At 38.9% G+C, this 23,842-nt stretch overlaps 3 protein-coding genes across 4 annotated transcripts; 2 read left to right on the forward strand and 1 right to left on the reverse strand.

Moving 5' to 3' along the window:
- Positions 1–1,264: 1,264 nt before the first annotated feature.
- LOC116306830 (uncharacterized) lies at positions 1,265–23,569 on the reverse strand. Of its 2 annotated transcripts, none has more exons than XM_089037768.1 (6): positions 21,613–23,569; positions 20,137–20,322; positions 19,553–19,777; positions 18,599–18,818; positions 14,193–14,441; positions 1,265–1,826 (listed from the first exon to the last, which is right to left on the reverse strand). In XM_089037768.1, the coding sequence occupies exons 1-5, from the start codon at positions 23,440–23,442 to the stop codon at positions 14,200–14,202; spliced, it is 2,703 nt and encodes a 900-aa protein (XP_088893894.1). In that variant the 5' UTR covers positions 23,443–23,569; the 3' UTR covers positions 1,265–1,826; positions 14,193–14,199. The 2 variants fall into 2 exon arrangements, 1 of the variants encoding a protein (XP_088893894.1); XR_004198327.2 differs by lacking the exon at positions 1,265–1,826 and adding an exon at positions 17,901–18,066 and having other exon boundaries at positions 14,301–14,441.
- On the forward strand, positions 3,996–6,523 carry LOC148906790 (uncharacterized). The gene is made up of 2 exons (XM_089038129.1): positions 3,996–4,007; positions 5,783–6,523. Exons 1-2 carry the CDS (start codon positions 3,996–3,998, stop codon positions 6,521–6,523), a joined length of 753 nt encoding a protein of 250 aa, XP_088894255.1.
- Positions 6,963–8,279, forward strand: LOC148906791 (uncharacterized protein F54H12.2-like). Its single transcript, XM_089038130.1, has one exon. The coding sequence runs from the start codon at positions 6,963–6,965 to the stop codon at positions 8,277–8,279; it is 1,317 nt and encodes a 438-aa protein (XP_088894256.1).
- Positions 23,570–23,842: the final 273 nt, after the last annotated feature.

Here is a 23,842-nt window from a genome sequence, read left to right on the forward strand (position 1 = left end):
CGTGCGCTATTTGTACCAAAGATTACCAATAATGAGAAAATATAAGTATATTTACGGAAGAATGGTAGGGGTTGCTAGGGGTTAGGTAAAGCCAATAACACTGAAATTATAAAGAATGGGTAGAAAAGAAGATTATAATATTAATATTAAATTACAATATCGATAAGTATCTCTACATATTGGATTACATATATTTGTTTATTTATTTATATTTATACGTACTGTAAATAAGGATGCCAGTTGCACGTATGACGTCACACATATATTAAAATGCAATGACAAAATCACTGCTCATAGAAATGGCGGACGAGCTTTTAACAATTTTCGGAAGTAGAATTAAGACGGGAAAAGTTTCTTTTTCGAACCAATTATTGTTTATTGGTGAATATTATAACCTATTTGAGCATATAGATAATATTTTCGTAAGACCAGCACTTTAAAGGGAAGGAAGGAAAGATTCTAGTCCAGCGACTCGGAAAAATATTATAATCCAGAGCAATAGAACGTAGATTCGTAGTCGAAAATCCAATGCATCTATTTTAAATGTGTAGGGTAAGATCAGGTCAAGAACGAATGAAGCGAAACCCGAGCCAAATTAAAACCACTGACTAGGAGAAATTAAAGTAGGGTGTACAACGAACTGAGGCAAAATGAGTTCAAACAAGAGAGCATAGATAGGAGAAGGATACTTTTTAATATCGCGAGCGGCATGCGATTTCTCGGTTTGGCTATTTTTGAAAATTGGATGCAGTTTAAATTTCGCCTTGCCCTACTCATTTTTTCAGGGTAAGACTCAGTTATTTCATCATAGTCAAAATATTAACAAATGCCAACTGCAAAGAAAACAATGTATAACTTCAACAATACAAACACTTAAATGTCACAGATTTTACATGAAAACAAACTTCAGACTAAACCCGAGTAACAGAATTGGAAACTGGTACTAAAATTAAAATCGGCTTCACCAATACAAAAACTTCGAAATGTCACACTGAGACTTTCCCTAGAGCACATGAATAGCTATGAATTTCGAACACAAAGTCTAGGTTAACCCTAAGGCACAAAACAACAGACGGACATCGGACAATGGCCGCCCAGAATTGGAACTTGTCCGTTGAAATATTTGTCTTCCCGGTCATTTTGACCAGTAACGTTGAGCCAAAAAACTAATTTGGCGTATCATCATGACCGGCCAATCACCGGCCCTGTAACACTGAGCTCGAGTACACTGTGTTCTTTAATATTCAAATAAGACACGGTTGGCTTTTGCTTTTGTGAACACTGCGGTCCCAATTACAATATTTTATTAACATGTTGTTTGTAAGACCTGCCTATAACATTTCGGTGTTATGTTTTTTTTTACAATAGAATAGACCATTTCTGAATTCCCTTCCACAGTAAATGTATTTGGCTGCATGAAGACAACACAAAAGCTCAGTTAGCTTCCTAATGGAGGCATAACCTAACCAAGGCTTTGTGTTGGGCTTGGAAACTATAAATGTATGAACACATGTTGTTTAACCTCGACTTCGAGCCATTGTTTTGTGGTCATTGAAGTGAATTTGGAAAAGTCTTAGGCCTAGGGCAAACGTCGAACTTTCCATGCACCGAACTTAATTACATCAAAGAATGCCGCCTCATTATCACCTGATATCCATTGTTTTTAAAGAGTTCGGTGCATGGAAAGTTCGACGTTTGCCCTAGGCCTTAATTATGCTTAAAAGTAAAGGCAGTGTAACTTTTAACTTAAAGTCGAGTACATGACTCATTGACTAGTCTTGTACCATGAGAATGTGGCTAAGCATTTGTTTCCAATGGTTGGTAATCTGTTGGGAGATAAAGAACCAAATGAATTGTTAGAAATAGCCAGTGTTATTGCCATAGTGGAAATTCGCAAAGCGCAGTAAAAGTAGTATATTCAGCACCGTTCGAGCCCGGTTTTTGCGCCTGAAATGCGCCTGAAATGCGCCTGAACCGTTCGCGCTCCTGATTGGTCCATTTGATAAGTCGGAAATGACGTCAGGATTGCGCCTGAACTCATTTGCATTGCGCCTGAACTGAAATAGATTCCTATTGGTCCGCTCGAACAGGTGGAAATGTATGACGTTACAATTTATTAGCATTGCGCCTGAACCGCAAGTAATTATATGTTGAAAGGAGCAATCTTTATCATTCTTCCTCTCCTCCTTGCCCTTACGATATCACGTAGTTACCGATCAAGAGAACTAAACCATGAAGTTGAGAAGTGGTCGTGTTCTCAAACCTGTACTGTTCAAACGCAGAACAGGACAAAAAGCAATAGCAAATCTCGTGAAACAAATGAGAAACTTAAGCATTGATGAAAAAGACCAGAGAGTTGAAACTGAGGTTATGGGGGACCTAAAGACATTTTTCAGATTTTTATTCTATCAATGCTGTGAAGACCTTGGAAACAAAGTCAGGTTGACGGACATAGAAAGAGTCCAAGGACGAAAGCCAAATTTTTACGAATTGATAAACTGGAAAGCAGATAAGTTCTTTTGGCTAACGACCTTCCAGGAAGCCCTGCGTCGTATGCAATTCAGACTTCCCTTGCCAATATTTTTAGAAGCTTTTGATGTTTTTATGAAGTATGAACATGTTTCAGAAGATCCCGAGTGCCTAAGACCAGTCCTGAGAAACTACCTCAACGAACTTTACAATAATAACGACAGTGAAAAAATGATTCAACTGATGGAGGAACTAAACCAAGTCAAAAGCCATGCCTTTTCAGTATCTGACAAGAAAATCTACCTCCAAGAGCTTGCTAGTGACTTGGCATCACAAATCGTCAACCCTTGGTTCACCAATCACTCCAATATCATATCTTGGGATGATTTTTTCCAAAACTCCAAATCAAGAATTTGCTATATCCCTGAAGCCAATGGTGGGCGTACTGTGAGAAAACTGCTTCTCGCGACATGCAATTTTTCCATGTTTTCAAGCCCCAGCTACCAATACAGGATTCTCAAGACTGGAGAAAGTTTCACTAGCCCCGAAAAAGACATCCGCAAGGCATTTTTCCTCCACAAAAAGTGTACGGATAAAAATGCCCAACCCATTGCATGACATTCAGAGAATTTGAGAACTTTGAACATTTAAACTATTAACTATCATGCCGTGTGCTCTAATAGTCAAATATTGTAATAAAATTCTTTGAAATCTCAAACAAAAGTGTTTCTTCATTAATCGATTATTGAAAAGAGCTCCACACTCCCCAAAACACTGTGCGCGCTAAATTATGAGCGGTATTAGATATAAAGAGCGTGATCCATTCAAGCTCTCGATCATTTGCTCGAAATCATGGACCCCTTCACATTTGCCGAAAAGCAACTTATTTTGATTTACGCATCTGAAGTGTGTAAACAGCTCCACCAAATTGATGAAAATCAGTGTTGTGGCTGTAAAGATAAAACTAGTAACAGCGAGTGTCTGATGCTAACGGAAGATGAAAAGATAGAAGTCAATTTTGACTTGGCCCTAAAGAATGTGATCCTTAAAGTAGTAAATGATAAAATTATGGCGAACATGTCACCATTTAGATTATCCTATACCACAAAAATTGGACTCGAATCATGGTTGCGGAGCGACCCAATCTCCTCACGTCCTGATTTACAGAAGAAAGTCAAAGGCACCGTCAAGATCGTAGGCATATATTAAATGGAGTTCTCCGATGACATCAGCAATTGTTTAGAAATATATAAGAACCCCAGCACTAGACTACAACAATCATTTCTCATGTGGTGGCTGCTCATGCTGTTTACGATTATTCCTCTGATCTTTTGCTGGGTACGAGACTCTTATCGCTGTCCACTTTGGAATATCCACGAACAAGTTGATGGTGAATATCGACATCAAGATGTCCAGTACGATAACTCAAAGTATCTCTTGTGTCGACAATGCCGTGGTTGTGATTGTCAGTGATGAAGTGGAGATGGTTGCCAGAGCCAAGATTCGATACGTCCTTGAGTTCTTTTATGTCGAACTCTGTCGGAGAGAAATGATGAAGAAGCTGACAAAAGAGTGTGAAGGATGCGAAAACGATTGGCCAAGTGAGCGCCATCATATATGTTTGATGACCAGTGATCATGATTTGTGGACTTTTTACTTTGAAGATGTTAAAAATGTGATCGATTTAAACATGATGCAAGATGTGTGTGCAGATCTTGTCAAGCTGGTGGATGTGTCTATGTCCTCAGAATGGGAAGCCTTTGTTTCCAACCTACCAAGCATGAACTCTAGTGTAGCAATGATGATAGCAAGTGATATGTCATTTCCCGATAGATATAACAGACCGATTGTGAACTTTGTAAATGACATGTGTGATGTCAAACAGAATACTCGTGAACTATCTTCAGAACTATTCAGTGAGTTTGTAAATGCTATGAAGAATTAAATAAATGTTACAGTTTTCGTATCGAGAATCATTTTTTGTCTGACTCCAAGGGGTAAAGACATGGGTTGTTTTCCACCATCCTATCAAATAGGTATTGAACGGTTATTTAATCGCATACGCTGCATCTTAGCGTGCTGTGGAGGGACGATTGTAGTCAAAAACTCAGAGTTTTGCGATGGACAAAGTCCTCAACCAGATCTACTACGATCTTCGAAGCGCGGGAAGTTTTTCGGGGGTGGATGCTGTTTTCCGTGCCGCAAGAGAAAAGGGATACAAAAAGATCAATCGTAAGCAAATCAGAGACTGGCTAAAGAGACAAGAAGTGTACACGTTACATCAGCCTGCTCGTCGAAGATTTCCTACCAATAGAGTGATCGTATCTGGAATAGACTCCCAATTCCAAGCTGATTTAGTGGACTTGAGTTCTCTAAGTAAATACAACGATGGATACAAGTACCTGCTGACATGCATCGATATATTTAGCAAGTACGCCTGGGCTATTCCTCTAAAGACCAAATCGGGGAAAGACATACTGGATGGTCTAATAAAAATCTTCGAGTCTGGGAGGATTCCTCAGAAGTTTCAGACCGACAAGGGAACAGAGTTTCTTAATCGTCTTGTCCAAAACTATTTCAAGAAAAATAATGTACACTTTTTCGTCACTCATAGTGATAAAAAAGCATCGGTGATAGAGCGCTGGAACCGTACATTAAAGACTAAAATGTGGAAATACTTTACCTTCAAAAACACTTGGAGATACATTGACGTACTTCCAGACCTTCTCAAATCTTACAACAATAGCTTTCACCGCAGTATTCGAATGAAACCCGTGGAGGTCAACAGGAAGAATGAATCGGTGGTTTGGCACACCTTGTATGGAAAAACCGTTACAGAACCTATTCGCTACAAATTTGGAGTTGGCGATCAAGTCAGAATCAGTAAAGCTAAGAAGATCTTTGACAAAGGTTATTTACCAAACTGGACTACTGAGACATTTATCATATCGGAAAGGCTCCCAAGGCGACCACCAGTTTATCGTCTAAAAGACCTACAAGGAGAAGTCTTAGGGGGTGTGTTTTATGAAGAAGAACTTCAAGGTGTTCAAAAAGACGATGATGTTTATCAAATAGAGCATATCTTGAAAAAACGAAGAGTGAAAAATCACTTAGAGTATTTTGTTAAGTGGAAAGGGTATCCAGATAAGTTTAATTCTTGGGTCCCAGCTAGTGATGTAAAAGATTTATAACTTTCTGAATATCTAATAAAGTTTTAATTGTCCAAAATTCGCTGTTGTGTGTCTCAGTATAAATACCTGTTCCAAATGCTAAAGCACTCACTAAAACCTTGGCGGTCATGGAGAACACGCAGTTTTATGTGTGGTTACCCTCAAACAGCAGTATGGATGTATTTCCATCCAATACTCTCTCGGAATTTCGAGTCCACCTTCCTCAACCCATACAGCTGACGGGTGATTGGGAAGTGGCTTTGACGGAGATTCAATACCCTCATAGCTGGAATAACGTTCGCGGAGATTTTTGGAATCGATTTTATATCCGAAAGGGGAAGTCATTAGATATGGAAGTGTTTATTGTGCCCCAGGGTCATTACTCTTCATTGGAGAGCATTATTGGCAAGATGAACGATTTGGTCAAGGCGACTAAATACAAAGATACAGTATGGTTCTCTCATGAAACGCTCAATCACAAGGTTACAGTCCATGTGAGGAATGACTATTCTTTAATCTTCTCGGATTTTGGAAAGATGTTGGGATTTTCTGAAGGCCATGTGATCTCAAAGACCACTACGGCTGAACGAGAGGCAGACCTGGATTTGGGATTCCACAACCTGTACGTCTACTGTGATGTGGTGCAGCCACAGGTAGTTGGAGACTCTCAAGTTCCTCTGATACGAATAGTCCCTGTCGAAGGAAAAGATGGTGAACGCGTTAGCAGGTCATTCTTAACCCCACAGTACCTACCAGTCAGCAGGAAGCAATTTGAGACGATCGAGGTGAATATAAGGCAAGATACAGGTGTGAAAGTCCCATTTGAATCTGGAAAAGTGTTGGTGACGTTGCATTTCAAAAGATCGTCTCCTTATTTCAACTAACCATGCCACATTCGAACGCTGAGTATTACAAACATTACTATGTTAACCAGGCCCAACAACGAGGAGGGAGTCTGGCTGCCTTCCACGGATCACCCGTGCAACGAGGATATGGATTGGGCTCTATGCTTAAAGGTCTTTTTCGTTGGGCTATGCCTCACGTGAGCGCTGGCGCTCAATCTCTTGGTCGTCAGGCCCTGAAAGGGGGTTTGGGGGTGGCTCGCGATGTTATGAGTGGTCAAAATGTAAGTGATTCCTTAAAAACAAGAGCAGGAGAAGTTGGCCGAGCAGTGATGAAGGATATGATAACTCGGAAACCAGGACAAACAGGAGGAGGAAGAAAGACTACAAAAAGGAAGAATCAAAGGAAGCCTGCCATTTCACGTCCAGCTAAGAAGCAGAGAACATCATCAGCTAAGAAGCGAGACTTCAATTTCTTCTAATGGCACAGTCAAAATTTCACGAATGCAGCAAGTCCGAACTTGACCTCTTTGCTGTACCACATGTTCAAACCAATATTGAAAAGGGACAATGGGTTGAGTACTTTCCTGTGTCTAACGTTACCGATTCTGGCCCTATTGAATTCAGTGTATCAGGAAGTGGAGAGGAATACACAGATTTGAGACAAGCATGGATCTACGTTAAAGCTAAGGTTACCAAAGCCAACGGTGGAGATTTAGATTCTGCTACCGATAAAGTTGGACCGGTCAACCTATTTCTTCAATCCCTCTTCAGTCAAGTCGATGTCAGTCTAAACGAAAAAGTCATCTCCGATTCCACCAACACCAACCCCTATCGAGATATGATCAGCACTTTATTGACTTATGGTGCTGATGCTAAGAAATCGCAACTTTCTGCGGAACTGTTTTACAAAGACACTGCTGGAAAGATGGATGTCGCGGATCCCGTTGCCACTAGCCACAACACCGGACTGAATACCCGATACAAGTTTATCAAAGACAGTTCAACGGTGGAATTGATAGGACCTCTTCATTCAGATTTATTTTATCAAGATCGCTTACTACTGAATGGAGTCACCATACGCATACGATTGAATCGAAGTAAAAATGCCTTCTGTCTGTTGTCTGCTGTCGTTGGAGCTGATTATAAAGTGGTTATTTCCCATGCCAGTTTGTTTATCAGAAAAGTGAAAGTGACGTCAGACACGTTCCTTGGTCACGCAGCAGCCTTACAGCATTCGCCAGCCCTCTATCCCATACGAAGGGTAGAATGTAAAGTACTTTCCATTCCAAGCGGCAACATGTCTTTCACCCCAGATGATGTATTTCTAGGACAAATCCCCAAACGGATTGTTTTGTGTCTTGTCGAAAATGCTGCCTTCAATGGAGCTTATAACAAGAATCCGTTCAATTTCCAACATTTCAAAGCCACTCAAGTCGGGATCTATGTCAACGGAGAAGCTCAACCACTCAAGGCACTGCAGCTGAATTTCGAAAAAGAACAGTATATCATGGGGTACATGAGTCTGTTCTCTGGTACCAACACCTTGTATCACGACCAAGGAAATGAAATCACCAGGCAAGAGTACCCAAAGGGCTACACGATCTATGCTTTTGACTTGAGTCCAGATCTTTCATCCGGTCCTCACATCTCTTCTATAAAGCAAGGAAATCTACGCATTGGGTTTCAGTTTGCTGAGGGTCTTCCAAGTACCGTCAACTGCATCATCTACGCCGAGTTCGATTCTATGATTGAGATCGATTCGAATAGAATGGTAACTTACAACTGGAGCGGCTAGATGAATACCAGACAAATTGCTGCTGTTTTGAAAAAGGATCCGTTTACGAGACCTCAGTTTCAAGGTGTTTTTTCATCAGACTTATTGCCCAGCCAGATACGACGATACCCAGCAGCCTTTGTGGCTAACGTCGACCCGAAAGGCCAGCCTGGGTCACACTGGTGTGCCTTTTATTTTACCAAGGATCAAGAAGGCGAATTTTTTGATTCTTATGGACTCGGACCTAAAGAATACGTTCCGACATTTCAAGATTTCTTGAGAAACAACAGTATAGACTGGAGATACAACCAGAAATGCTTGCAAAGCCTAGATTCTAACGTGTGTGGACACTACTGTTTGTATTATTTACTCAACCGCTGCAGAAATGTCAGCATGAAAGCTATTGTAAGTCGTTTTAGCAACAATAAGAGGTTAAACGACAATTTTGTGCATCGATTTATTGTTAGACATTTTAGTCGAACTTATAATCATCTTAAGAAACATGTATCCCATCAAACTTCAAGGAAAAAAGTAATAAACAACATGTGAATGAAGTATATTCGTTTATTTATTCATTTTCAAACAACACTTGCATACAGCGAATCAAGATCGAAACGTTAGCCAACGTCTCGGGGGCTGTCTAGGTCTTATACTCCTAATAGTTCCTGGCGTCTTATCTGAAGGGGGTAAATATGGCAGCTCACGGTAGAGACTACGCTTTGGAGTTGGGCCTCGCGGAAGATTCACAGGTGGAGGGGTAGGCAACAGCGCACTTGGATCTTCTTGATCACCCATTCGAGATTTGAATTCTCTCAGTGCTCCCCTTCTTCGTTCATTTCTGACCAAATCTTCAGGAGCGTTCATCTTAGCAAGACCCCTTGCAAAGACTTGCCATCCTATTGGATCCACACCTTTGCGTTCTCTCATAAAATCACCTATTAAATCAACTACATGGGAGCCTGGAAGAGGTCGGTCTTCAAAACCAGCTGCCCACGACTATCCCATTTCATGATTTCTGGGTTTTCCCTTATTTTTTCAATGAGCAGCTTGCCACGATTTTTGAGAGACTTGGGTAAGGCACTGATTATGTCGCGCTCAATTTTATCCTGTAATTCCGGTCTTGAAGTTTCTGGCATTGCTGTTTTCTCCTCTCCCTCCTGTGGCTCCTTTCGATGATCTGGACTAGTTTCGAATTTAATTTTCATGGGTTCATCTCTTCTCTGGTTGTAATAAGTGAGGTAGTTTTGAAGTGTTTGACTGTAGTGTTTGACTTTTTCTTCGTCTGATAACTCTTTGCTGTTCAAGACATCCTCCATGTCATGATCAAGCCTATTCAGCCTTGACGTCAGAGGTGCTGTTTGGATCTTTTCTCGCTGTCTCAACCTTTCCAAAGTCTGTTCAGGGACCAGAACCATCTTCCTGGTATTGTTCATTTTAGAAAATGTTCTATCACACTTAGGACTGGAGGTAGCAGGAGAGACAGGAAACTTCCTCCTTTCTGGACCAAGACCTTTCGCTTTTGTGTCAAAGGGACTTGATTATCCACTAATGCTAGCAAAGATTTTTTAAATTTATAGAGTTGTTTCTTCTGTCGTGGTGTGACGGGTACGGTGGACTTTAGAATATTATACACACATTCACAAACACTCTTGATGAGGTCGTCGTCAGCAACTTTGAGTAAGGCTTTAGTTTGATGAGGTTTGCTCGTAGACAACACCTTTAGATGATGGAAGTTGTTTCTCACTCGCCGACTCATGGTAAACTAAATTATCCAGTAGAAAGCACAATGCTTTATAGTTTTTTCACGTAAGCGTATTGTGTTTCATCGGGAAAGATGCTTGTTCGTAGTCGAAAGTCTTCCAAAGTCTCTGGTTTGAGGTCACAAAGCAGGTATCCGTGGGGCTTCGTTGTGGCGTCGTTAAAGGCTTCTTGCATGTACTTCACATGACCTGGAAACATTTGCTTAGCCAAGTGGTTGATTTGGCTGCTGTCTCTTGGGGACTTGAAGAGGACCATGTAATGAGCGTTGAGGCTAACATTCCTTAACTCTTTACCTTGATGAAAAATATTTTGCAAAATAAAAATACACGAGAGGTTTTTGTGATGGCATCCTTTGGTAAAAATATTCGTTAGGCGTTTGTCATTGCTTACTTCATTCATCAAATCGTCAATAATTACGAGATTTTGAATAGATGGGTCAATGTTCTCTTCCAAATCCTGAGGTAGTCCTTCCACAAATGAAATATTTGGTACGGTAACCATCATCTCGTCATATGCAGGTTGGTGCATGCCATAACACCATATAATATTCTGAGGAACCCCATCGAACATAACATCAGCATTTTCTAAGAGTCGTTTAACGAACTGAGTTTTTCCACAACAAGAGGGTCCAGCGACAATGGCTCCAAAAGGGTGCTTTAGTCTCGTGTTCATTTCAACAGTAAATGGACCAAAAATCATTTGTCGACTGATTTATATAACTTTTTCTCCGATGGAATAAGCCAATCGCAATTTTTTCTGGTATATTTTCGAACAACTTTAAACTGTTGAAGTTTCGCTTCTTGTAAATAAGGTTTTCTCTGTTCCGTTGACAAATCGTGAACTTGGGCTAGATGATTAGAAAGTTTCACTAGATATTTTGAACCACAAGTTGGCACTGGGCAAGTCTTACAAATGCGTTGACTCATGCTATCAATATTATGTGTTAACGAAAATGAAAATAGAATTTGGAAACGAGGAGTTTTATCGAAATTCGAGGGACAAAAGGGATAAAAGGGACAAAAGCATATCTGTGTTTCGTGTTTTGAAGAGTCTTTATTTAATTAAAATAAACACTGTCAAAACCTATCAAACAATCATCATATACTATGTACACATTCATTAAATTCAGGTTAGTTAAATATCTAAGGGGATTGTTGTTATACCATCCTCTAACACTTTTCGCTTGGGGTAAAAGTATGAAAACCCATTTCTGATTTGATTATATGTGTAAACACTGTTATTCACAACTCTGAAACCTTTGTTTACACCACTACTACTTTGTTTAGTTTGCAAGACACTAAGGTATTTGTCTTTGTTTACTTCACTACATCTCTTTGAAACACCCTTACAACTGTATTTATCGTTCGAACCAAAGAAGTAGTAGGTTTTCGAACAAAGACCTATGATTCCCTCCCCTGACCACTCCTCTTTAATAGACCCGGAGTTCGCTTATCGTATGCTGCGTTTGCTGCACTGTCGGTTCTTGGAAACCAGTTGCATATATCTTGATTATAATCCTCTTTCAACTCAGGCCTCACTAATTCCTCTATACTGTTACCTGAGATAGCGATATAGGCCGAGTCCGCATCCATTTCACAATATTGGAAATAATTTCTGTCTACATATTTGTCAATAAAATCAAAGTAAAACTGAAGCATACGCAATTTTGCATATTGATATACAAAGAATCCGATCTGAGGAGGTAGATTTAACTTAATGTTTTTCTTACATGACTGCACTTCGTATGTGTTTTTATCTATGCTGTCTATCTGTCTAAAGAAGGGTGAATTTATCAGTCGAGAGGCTTGAGATTCTTCACAGAACTTGGTATTGCGATGCCGTTTTGATCGGTAATAGTCTTACTTGTTTTGGACATGTTTGAATAGAGAAAAGGATCTACAACCAAACGGGCCATCGGGCCTTATGGGGCCACAAAATGCCACTTCGGGCCAAATCGGGCCTAATAAATACATACAACACAATATAAAGCTTTCATTTTCCGTCAGTCACTGGTCAAGTAAATATGGGTCGAACGCGAATAAACTGTCCTGTCTTTGGATGTGGAAGCACCAATCTTGCTCGACTAGCAAATCATCTCGATCAAGTTCACCGTATGGATACCGACGAACGTGCCAAATGGTTAAAATGGAGTAAAATCGGAATATGTGCGCCTTTAGAGGATGAAGAAACTAGAGCAGATAACAAAGAAATATGTATAGAGAAAATTTTAGAAAGACTTATTAAGCGACAAAAGGATATGGAAACAAACTTTAATAATTTCCTTAGAGTACCACTTGGAAAATCTGTAGTACAAAAGCGAAAAAAACCACTGCCTACGAAAAAAGAGCAACGCTTAACAGACAAGAAAGATATGATCGCAAAGAATTGGTTGACCTTGTAATTCGTAAATAATTCGTATATGCTACCGATTCTGGTATCCAATCTGAAGAACATAAAAGACAGAAACGAAAATTGTTGTTAGTAGAAGACGGTGCTGTGTATAAAGTTAAGCGATCTAGGTTGGAATACACTGTAAAAGCAGGACAATTTATTTAAAAACATACGCTCGTGTAACTCATTTTATTAGTTGTCAATATACACACTGTAGTACTTTTCTACCTATAAAATAAATAAACTATACAAAGAACTATTATAATGTAGTCGTATCTCTTTGTTTAACTACACCCGTCAACTGATAAGATTTTGACTTAAATTTCTCGCTCCACTGCATTTTGTACCACCCCATCTTTCTCCCTTTTGAAGTCGAAATAGGTTGATCAGTCGCTGCTCCACTGCCTTTAGGCTTTACATTTATATTCGCACAAAGGACCTGAACAAACATTCAGCGCAACCTATTTATATAATCTCTGCTGAGTCACGATTTCGTAATACTTTTTCGCGCCTTTATACACAAAACTTATCAGTATGATAATTTTCTGACACTCCGTTCCCGCCATTTCGATAATCTATGAAAATGTACAGAGTTGACGTCACTTCCTAATATCACTTGGACCAATCAAAACCGAGTATGGTTCAGGCGCAATGCAGATGAGCTTTGACGTCATTTCTTGCAGTCCGAATTGACAAATTAGAACAGAGTATGGTTCAGGCGCAATGCACATGAAATTTGACGTCACTTCCCTCTGTCCGAATTGACCAATCAGAACCGAGTATAGTTCAGGCGCAATGCACATGATTTAGGTGCAATCCTGACGTCATTTCCGACTTATCAAATGGACCAATCAGGAGCGCGAACGGTTCAGGCGCATTTCAGGCGCATTTCAGGCGCAAAAACCGGGCTCGAACGGTGCTGAATATACTACTAGTAAAGCATTACAATAGGAATAGCACAGCACAGCACAGCACAGCACAGCACAGCACAGCACAGCACAGCACAGCACAGCACAGCACAGCACAGCATAGCATAGAGTATCACAGCTTTGCATAATATTGCACAACATATAATAGGGCAGCACAACAAAACATATAGCATAGTAGAGAAAGGCACATCAAACCAAATCATAGCAGACAATAGCACAAACCACATCTAAGCACACCATAGTGCTCACAGCACAACACAGCAGTAGCAAATTACTGCATTAACAATCAAAATGCCCTGTTGAAACTTTTAGCCCAAACTTGTGTGCAATGAATGACGAGACAGTTTCACGGGAGTGTTTTTGAAGGACGCAATTTAGTCCTGTAATTTGTTCATGACACAATTTTCAGTTGCACAAGTAAAAAGAAGTTCTAATTTTCACGAAACATTCTTGCGACGAAATTTTCACAAAATCTAATTTGTCGTATTTCATAATGACGTCACATCAAAACAAACTATAGTTTTAACGCTAGGGATCATGGTCGCTGGAGGGGGATGGAATGACAACAACACATTTTAAATCACGATGAAATTTGGTTTATGAGCTGGTGAAGGCAAGAGCTAAATATTACGCTAAATGTCTCGAAAGAAGAGAATTAAGCTTAAATTTAGCCTAAATTTCTATCATTTTAGCCGATGTAAACAAACCGTGACGTCATTATGAAATAGGGTTATACCGTGTAACAACCCAGCCAGTGACACTAGTCTGGCGAGGCTGTTACAAACGAGTTTCAGCCAAAAGTTCAACATGTAACACGGCCTAAAGCACAGTACATCATAATAGAACCCCTAACCTTCTCTCTAATAATCAGCATCTACTGGAACAAGCCCAAGACCTTTCAGTGCAGCCACAGCAGCTTGTGCCTTGGCATGCTTCTTGTTGCTACTGACAACAGGGTGTTGATATTCATAACCATTCACTGCAACCTTAAACAGAAACTGCTTAGAATGGGGTGGCCCTTCATCGAATATCAGAGTAAACTCTGGGACTTGCCACTTTCTTCTTGCACAGTACTCCTGAAGAGATGATATAGGGTGTTTCCCTGTTGAAAAATGGTAAATCATCAATTTGTTATTTTCCTTCTTACTAGGTATTATCTATTCCATTTGTTTATTGTCGACCACAGGTAAAATATTTCCTAACTTTATTGTGGATTTATTAACCATTCTTAGGTTGACGAAAAAAACTGGGTCGTGTAAGGTATCGTAGTGCATTGTGCGGCTGTTTTAGGGTACTAAATAGACGCTAACTTGGAAATATGTCCCTCAAACAGTCCAAAAATGCACTGCAACTCGACCCAGCCTCCTCAACCTCGGAAGATGTGATCAAACGATCAAACATCACAAAAGATAAAATGCACATCCAATGTCCAATAGGCATCCAATGCCATTGACTTCTTGAAAAATACCTGAAACAAGAAAGGCATTATAACAACCAGTGGAATTAATGACCCTGGCCTGAATTGCATCATTCTCTTCTTGGTTTATTTCCTCCGAAAAATCTTTTAAAGAGGAGGAAGAGAAGAAGGGGGAGAATTGGAATAAGGAGGAGAAGGGGGAGAAGGGGGGACAAAGGGGAAGAAGGGGGACAAGGGGAAGGAAAAAAGGAGAAGGGGGAGGAAGGGACAAGGGGAGAAGGGGACAGGGATAAGGGGAGAAGGGGAGAAGGGATCATATTTTACTTTGTATGGTCATTGGAATCTTTACCTTGCCTTTTCCCTTTCTCTTTCTCTGCTCTGTTTCTCCTTTTCCCCTTTTCTCCTTGGTTTCTCCTTGTCCTCTCCTTCCCCCCTCTTCCCTCTTCCCCTTCCCTCAGTCTCCTCAGAAGGATGGGTCCATTCGGATAAGTAAGGAGCAGAGAGTAACACAGAAGAGGTTGCAGAAATTCAGTACAGGATAGGTCATGTTTACATAAAAAACAAGAGTTTCCATGACCATTAAATGTAAAAGGGAAGGGCATGCACACTAACTGCAAGTCAAGGTTTATAAACAATATCTCTTGTACAGGAATATCTTGTGATAACGTAAACATGACCTTTAAGGGATGTTTAACAGCTATGTCCAGCTATTAAATATATTTATTTTAAAGGTTTGCTTGAAAATAACGAAATTAACTTATATTTAACTAGTTCAAGTAGATGTTTGGAGACTTGCACTTAATTTTTCACCCAGGTTTTGCGACCTTTCATGATTGTATGACTGTTTAAATTCAAGCTCTAGCCACTTCTTTGCTGGTTCCAATATATTGGCAACTCTCATAATTAAGCAATGGTTGCAATGGATTGAGTCCTTGCAGTTATACATTTACAAAAGGGCGTTGCTTCTGTTGAAGTCTCTTAATTTTTCTTTGTCAGTAGTACAATGTACACAAATATAATGCTGTTGCTTCAAGTGTAGTTCATTTTACATTGTCTAATATGTTTGATTGATTGCTGTCAATCACTGACAATAGTGTTAAACATTCCTTGTTTGTCAGCATTCCACATCAGCCAATGCTCACTTGAATCAAATGAAGATTGCTCAATGATGAAAATGAGTAGGTGAAAAAGATGGTCAAAGTAGAGACAGAAAGATTAATAGTAAAAAAACCGATATTAATGAGAAATATTAAAGAAATATTTAGTATATTTTTTAACTGTTACAGTAAGTCATGTGAGAGTGGGAGCTGAATCAGATACTAACCCCCACCATAATGTGTTTTGAAAGTGGCAGAATGCATACTAAAAAAAACTACTGTAGTTTGAAAGTCAGAGCACAGTTAGTCACAAATCGACTAGGAATTTAGCAGTTTAGGATTTGATTTTGGTAAATGGAAAAAAAAACCGGAGAACCATAGAAAACCCCTTGAATCAAGGAAGAGACAACAACTCTACCATCAATATACAGTAGACCTTTTTACCAATACAGCGGCCATCTTGAATTCTATTCCCTTAATGAAGACATTACAGGATGCCGAGGGGCAACTTTTGGAAAATTTATAGACTGACAGCACTGCAGTCAGGTTGTCTTTTTAATAACTTTACACTTTTCAATGAGAAGCGCATCTCAATAGCAATTAAATTTGCAGGTAGTTTGAACTGCATACAAAACACCAAGACTTCAAATAATTTGAAAATGCAACAAGCCACTCTATGCTTTATAAATTTTACATGTTTACCCCAGCCATAATTCAAGATGGCCATCAATTAGTAAAAATGTCTTTTTAAAGTAGATTAAATTTCATAGAAAATGATGACTGCCCATTCTTCTAATATTTAGATATATCAAGGTCCATAATAGAAACTTGCACAGTTAAGTTAATTTGCTCTACAACAAAGTTCTGGGTATGTCATTATTTTGCATTGAAACTCAAGGGTTTGTTTTATTTTAACTGTGAGGATTTAACCTTCATGATGCATTTGTCATACTCAGACTTTTTTACTGGGTTTTTGATATTTTGTGAACTTTGTCGCTTCGAGCTACTGCGCATGCTGAAATTTGGTTTTTCGTTTCCTGTCAATCAAAAATAATCAGTCATTATCTATTATGTTCTAGAAGCAATTTCACAATAAGTGGTTGAAATGTCTGAGTTAGCAGAATATTGAAAACCACAGGAAATGAAATGAAATGAAAAATGGTTTTTAACAAGGGCCAAATTTCATGTCATGTAAGTTGTTACAGGTGTCATCAACAGTATAAGAAGAAGTTTTTAAACTGTTTAATTTGAATGGAATCCAGGAGAAAAAAAAAAGGTCTATCCTTTAAAAAGCATTTCTCGTTGAAGTTTTTTAAAGCTGCCTTTAGTAATGAGATTTCAGGTGCAAACTGACATTCTCTTCTATAAAATTACAAAATTGACAAAACTGCAAATCTAATTTCTAATTATTTTAGGGTTTTCAGGATTGCCGCAAAGTTTAACTCATATCAAAGTTTGTCTTGGAGTTTGTATTTAGGTACAGAGTTAAGTTTATCAGATGCTCAGTTTCTAAGCATCCTAAACATTCTTTTAGCCTATGAACAGGTTCTTGGGAGAATGAAGGAGAGAAAGGTCGAAGAAGCCCTTCTCTACCACTCCCTCCTCCCCTAAAGAGCCTGTTCACAAGCTACTTAATAATGTGCCACATGACAATTCTGATAGCCATAATACTGTACTTCAGTTTTGGTACTTCAGTTTCCTGTGAACATCGATCAGTATTACCTTACTAGGTTGATTTTGCGTAGAATATCCATATGTTCCAATAATCAAAGGTCCATGGAATTTCAAAGTGTTTGCATTATTGTTGATGTATATAGTGTTCACGCATATTTGTGAAATTCTGACAAGAATGTCTTCAATCAAGGAACAACAGTATTTTACAATTCTGTCTATTTATTTTCAAAGAGAAATGTTTTCAATGTTAGTCTCTGTTTTGCCCCCTGAACGACCATTCAAGAGAAAGAAAGAAAAGAGCATCCATTCATTCATTTATTCAGCAAGAGAAGCTTTAATTTCATTCAAGTGAGCACTAGCCAAGCTACTGTACCTTACAGTCCCAGTTAGGAACAAGAGTATCCTGTTATTCCAGTCATTTGACATCACTATGGTAACCATATCCTCTGCTGTATGCTAAACTTGGTGTCAATAGGCCATGCAAACTAAATGGCTTGCTGACAGTGTATTCATGTCAAACACAAAGCCAAAAACCTTCTCTGTTGGAAAGAGGAATTTGAACAGACAAATCAGTGAGATGGAGTGCAAATCATTGCACTGCATTTCACTGATTTGTCAAGTAGGGAGGGGCAAGGAGGCAAGTACAAAACTTAAATTCCCTTTAGGATTTATTCCATAATTGTTTCCATTTGGAGAAGAATCAGGTTAAAGTTCAACCTTATCAATTGAGGGTTTATTCAAGGATTACAAAATTAATGGCAGCCAGAAAACAATTTAATTTGCATGACCTCCGGGTTATTTGATAAAATATAAAATGCTTACAGACATCAACCACAAACCTATTATACTTCAGCACTCCCATCCATCAACTATTGGAAAACTCTCAATATAACAATATTACACTTACTATCATGGTAAACTAACAAGCCGCATGGATCTAAGCCCTAAAAGAACAGGTGGGTTATTTATCCCATAGCTCACGATGACAAGACAGACCTCTTGACAAAACATAATTATTATAATAATAAATACAATTTTATAATAAATAAATAATTATTTCAGGTTTCTTACCTTGTAAATCAATAATCTGTTTGCTTCCACCACCTTTTTTGCCAACAGGTTTTTCAGTATTAGAGCTCAGGCCTTTCCTGTCAACCTTGACAGTAAGGGCAATGGGTTCTACCATCCCTTGTCCTCTCTTCCCCAGTACTTGTCCTGGCTCCCAGCCCATCTTCTGCAGCAGTTTCATGCCAACACCACCTGATATTGGGTTCAAGTTATGGAACATATCCTATGTTTGCAAAGGAATAACATTAGATACCGTACTGTACATGTACATGGATAATTAAAATAAGCTCCTCATTCTTTCAATCAATAGTCAGGGCTAAAAAAATGGTTGGCCAGTAGATATCAGATGAAACACTATTTTCTCGGTCCTCAACTACAGTATTAAAGACATCTGTGGTCTGGGTGGCATCATGGTAGTTTACCACTTGCCTCTCACTGCTTTGGTCTGGATTTTAGCCCCAGCTCAGGCTGAATTATATGCGAGTTAAGTTTGTTTGATGTGTTGTTCTCTCATTTGCCACAAGAAGTTTTCTCCAGTTTCTCTGGTTTTCCATAAAAATCAACATGTGATTTGAGTGTTGTAAAGCGTATGTTGTAAATACACCTATTTCAGAAATCGTTGTCACACCAAAAGCCTCAAGCAACAAGCCAAGACTGCAGAGAGCGCCAGTACTTTTAGCTGTAATTAGTTTATTCATGGTGCATTTTCATTTATTGACTTCACAAATTATTGTTCCAACCAAGGCTGCTTGAGATGATAATTAGTGTAGAGCTATAGCCACTTGCATGAACCATGAATAAATCAGATATAATTAAAAGTACAGACATTCTCTGGAGCCTTGGCTTGTTACTTGAGGCTCTTGGTGCGACAATTATCTTCGAAATAGGTGTATATGAAATATAGCAGTAGGGCATGATGGTCGTAGAATATAAATATGAAGACAAAGCTGTAAGTACCTTTCTTGCCCAGGCCTGATATCCAGTATTCATCTTTTCTTTTGGCATCATGTTCTTGGCCAGTTGTCCAGTAAACTGTCCAGGTTTGACGTTGGACTGGCACCAGCTGTTTAGTTTCATTTCCACTTCTTGTAGGGATAACATTGCATCTAGATCATTAGGATCAGCCTGGAGTCGACGCTGAGCCTCCATCCTTTTCACTACCAGTCCGCTGATGTCCAGTTTCTATAAATAGAATAACACGAAAATATTGACCATAAACAGAGAAATTGATATCAACACTGACATTGATATTGATAATGACACTTGTTTTACATTATTGCAAAACATTTATAATGGAATGATGAATGGATGGATGGATGGAGAGGATTGATGGATGAATGGATGAACAAAAGAATGATATGGACACTGAAGGGAAAGAAAAAGTGCCTTAAATATAGAGGTGTCTGTAAGACATTAGTTTCTGATCTGCACTGCATAGGAGCTATGTTAAACTTGTTTCCTACCACCTTTGAAAAAAATATATTAAAAGAAATATTTCTGTGAACATGTTTCTTCATTTTGGTAGGGATTTAGACCAATACCTCTTGGTTCTGTGGTGGCATGAATACTTGCTGTGGCTGGTGTGCTGACCCATCTACATAAGGGATTACTTCACCCACACTGACTTCTTCCTGCTCTTTCTCATGATGCTTTGTTCCACAAGACACTGGAAACTGCTCTGTTAGAGGTTTGTCTGAGCTCACCAAAGGAAAGGCTAATGGTCTCATCTGAAAGAAAACCAATACAATACTATTAGGAAGACTGAGGAGCACTGGGGGGGGGGGGGGGGGGGTAAGGGAGGGGGGAGGCGGGGATGCATAGAACTTTTAATAGACCTAATCCACTCTTACCATTTTAGACAAAGTGTCATTCCCTAGATTATCATTCCTTTGATTAAATTTTGCGCATCAGAACACACATGAACATGGGTGCAACTCAAATAAAATATCTTATTCTCGAAAGAATCCCATGGCTCACCATGTGCCACTGATTGGCTAGCGATGATGTATACACCTTTCTCATAAATGGCCGCCTCAGCCTACTCAGTACAATCTTTTGTGTCAAAGTCATTCACCCTTACTTCAAGAGACGCTTAAAGGAACTCGAATTGGTGAGATGAATGACTATGACACAAAAGATCGTACTGAGTAGACTTTGTTTACTAAAGAGGCCTTTCTGACCTCGCTTCCATTCAATTGTCCCTAGTACCAACCGCGTTTGGCAGCCATTTATGAGAAAAGTGTATACCTGTACAAGAGGGTATTCAATGTGGATTCGCATGAAAAACTAGAGAACCTGCATTAAATTTTGCATCAAATCTTAATTTGTTTTTAATTCTCTTTGTCATCAAAATAATACTAATAAACATGAAAAATACAGTGTACTTAAAAATAAAAAAATAAAAACAAAGAAAGACAACCAACACATACAAAAATATAATACATGTTCTCAAAAACTTGTTTAAACTTGAGGACATACTGTATGAAATTAAGCTTAATTGCATGATAACTGAAAATCAGTTTTCTCTTTAAAATTGAACACAGAATTCTCTCATCACCCAATGAATTTTACTATATAAAATAACACATAGCCTGAAATGGGAAAATATCATGGCTAGTTGTTTTAGGTCCATTAAAACCAAAGATTCCCTATATGCACTATTAAATAGGTGAATGCAATTGGCATTGTGATGTTAACTATTTGCCAACCATTTCATCAATAGATTTTGTCACTTTTCTTTGTTGTATTGTCCAATCAACCAAAAAAAATCACATTATAGATGTACTACCAATAATTTAACTTGTGCATAACGTTTCCAAATTTCAGACCACATGTCATTTCTTTGAGAAAAAGTATCCATATTCATGCGTCTGTTCATGGGCAACTGATAACCAAAGAAATACTCTTGGGAATTACTGTACATGGTTTGAAATGAGAAAACATTACACCCTAGCTAAAATGTCCTATAGTACAACCACCTATACAGTCTAATTTTGTTGGCTTTATATTTTACTTACTGGAGGTAAAATAACTGGGGGAATGGTTATATCTTTCTTTGGTGCGACGAGAAATGGATGGGATATTTCAACTGATACGTCATCCTCTTCTTCCTCCGTTGGATTTTCTGTTGCATTTCCTTCAATTTCAATACCTCTAGCTTCTGTCAACTTCTTGCAAAACTCAGTGAGTTGAGCTAATGATCTTTTATTTGAGGGATCAGAAACCGTTGGTGCTTTTCCTACTAAATCTTGAGCTGTTGGCTTATTGGTATTCAGGTTAGTGATCAGAGCAGGTGCTTCACTCGAGCTCTTTTCTCCTCCTTTCTTCTCTTCAATATCATTCTTTTCCTTAGATTTTGATCTTGATCTTCTACGATGTCCATCTTTTGATCTTGAGCGGCTTCTACTCCTCCTTCTACGAGATGATAAGGATCTGGACCTACTTCGGTATCTATGCCTTTCCCTTCTTGGAGATCTAGAACGTCCCCTTCTGGGAGATCTAGAATGTCTTCTTCTGGGAGACCTCGAATGACTTCTACGTCTGTGTGACTTTGGTGGAGTTACTGATCTGGATCGTCTTGAATATCTGTTTTCATGTGATCGAGACCTTCTAGATCTACTAGAATAATCTTGTTTCCTGTCGTAGAAAGTCTCTCTTTTGCTTCTACCATCTCTGTAAGTTGGACTTCTACTTCTGTCTCTAGTTTTACTGTCATGAGATCGCCTTGATTTCTTTCTAGGTGATCTACTACGGCTTTTTCTAGACCTACCTAGAGACCTCTCTCTTTTCCTTGATTTCTTTCTAGAAAGAGAAGGAGACCTAGATCGAGACCTGCCTCTTGGTTTGTGTCTTTGAGGGCTTCTGCTTCTAGACTTTGATTTAGTTGAATGTCTATGCTTGTTACGTGATCTTGAGCCTGATTTTGACCTGGATCTCGACCTGGATCTTGACCTTGATGACCAACTAGATCTGGATTTCTTTTTTGAATGCCTTCTTGGAGATTTGGATGAACTCTTTCTTGATTGTGTTTTTGTTCTGGATCTTGATCTAGATCTTGAATGTGACCGCGATACCTTCTTGATCTTAGATTGAGGTGATTTTGATTTCTTGGGATCAGAGGGAGATTGTGATATGTTTAGGGTCTCAGGATCCAATGGTGATTTTGATCTCCTTTTGATTTCAGGATCAGATGGTGATCTTGACCTCTTACCTTCAAGCATTTCCTCAGAGACATCAGGTGACTTTGATCTGCTCTTTGGAAATGAGCCTATTTTCATAGGAAATCCTAAATTGACCTTATTCTCTATTTTTGAAACATCAGGAATCTTAGTTACTGCCTTGGCTACCTCAGCTTCATTGACAGGGGTTGACGATGGACTACATGTAACGCTCGAAGGAGGAGATTTTGTTAACTTGAAAGAAAGATTCTCAACTTCTGCCAGTGCAAATTCTTCAAATGTTGAATCTTTAGTTTCTTCGCCTAAACTCATGGTTTTATTTTGAGATTCTAACTTCACTATTCCATTCTCTTCGCTTGAAACAACTTTCATGTCAGCTTCATCAGCTACATCAGATTTAGCTGTTTCCTCTTCAAGCTCATCATTTGAATCCGGAGATCTTGAGCGCGAACGGCTTGAAGATTTAGATCTTGAACGAGAGGGTGATCTCTTTTTATGCTTTCGTTTTTTATGTTTGTGCTTGTGCTTTTTGGAGTGTTTGTGTTTATGTTTTTTGGAGTGCTTTCCACGTTTCTCTGTCGAGTAGTCGTCTCCATCCTCATCTTCACGTGTCTTTTCCACTTCATTTGTTTCTTCGCCAGCCTCTAACTCCTCTAATTCTGCAGCCATTTCTTTCAACAAATATAAAAGACTTACCCTTGCACTACATTTTGTAAAAATAACGAAGATTTGTATAAAATAGAGAATGTTTTTTCAATAAAAACCAGCAAAAACTACACTTCTTCGAAGACAAAACAGTCTGCGCAAATTTCCATTGCGCATATACTTCTAGCGCTGACTAATATATATCGCTTGCTCAATTTTTCTATTCCCTATTTTAAAAAAAGGTCTCGTCTCTTGATTTGGTTTTGTATAAGGGAAAGAAACGACTAATCTCGCCAGTTTAGGATAATTAGATAAAATCGAAACACTATTCTTGGGAATTAGCCTTTTCGAGGAAAAAGCGTATGTGGGATCCCTGTGGTTTTTGATAATGTCCCCGCTGGTCATCAGCACTGCGGATGCATCT

The sequence above is a fragment of the Actinia tenebrosa genome, unplaced genomic scaffold (assembly GCF_029948245.1).
Source record: "Actinia tenebrosa isolate PJP-AT-01 unplaced genomic scaffold, QUT_ActTen_1.0 PGA_scaffold5__44_contigs__length_20552954, whole genome shotgun sequence".
Taxonomy (NCBI): domain Eukaryota; kingdom Metazoa; phylum Cnidaria; class Anthozoa; order Actiniaria; family Actiniidae; genus Actinia; species Actinia tenebrosa.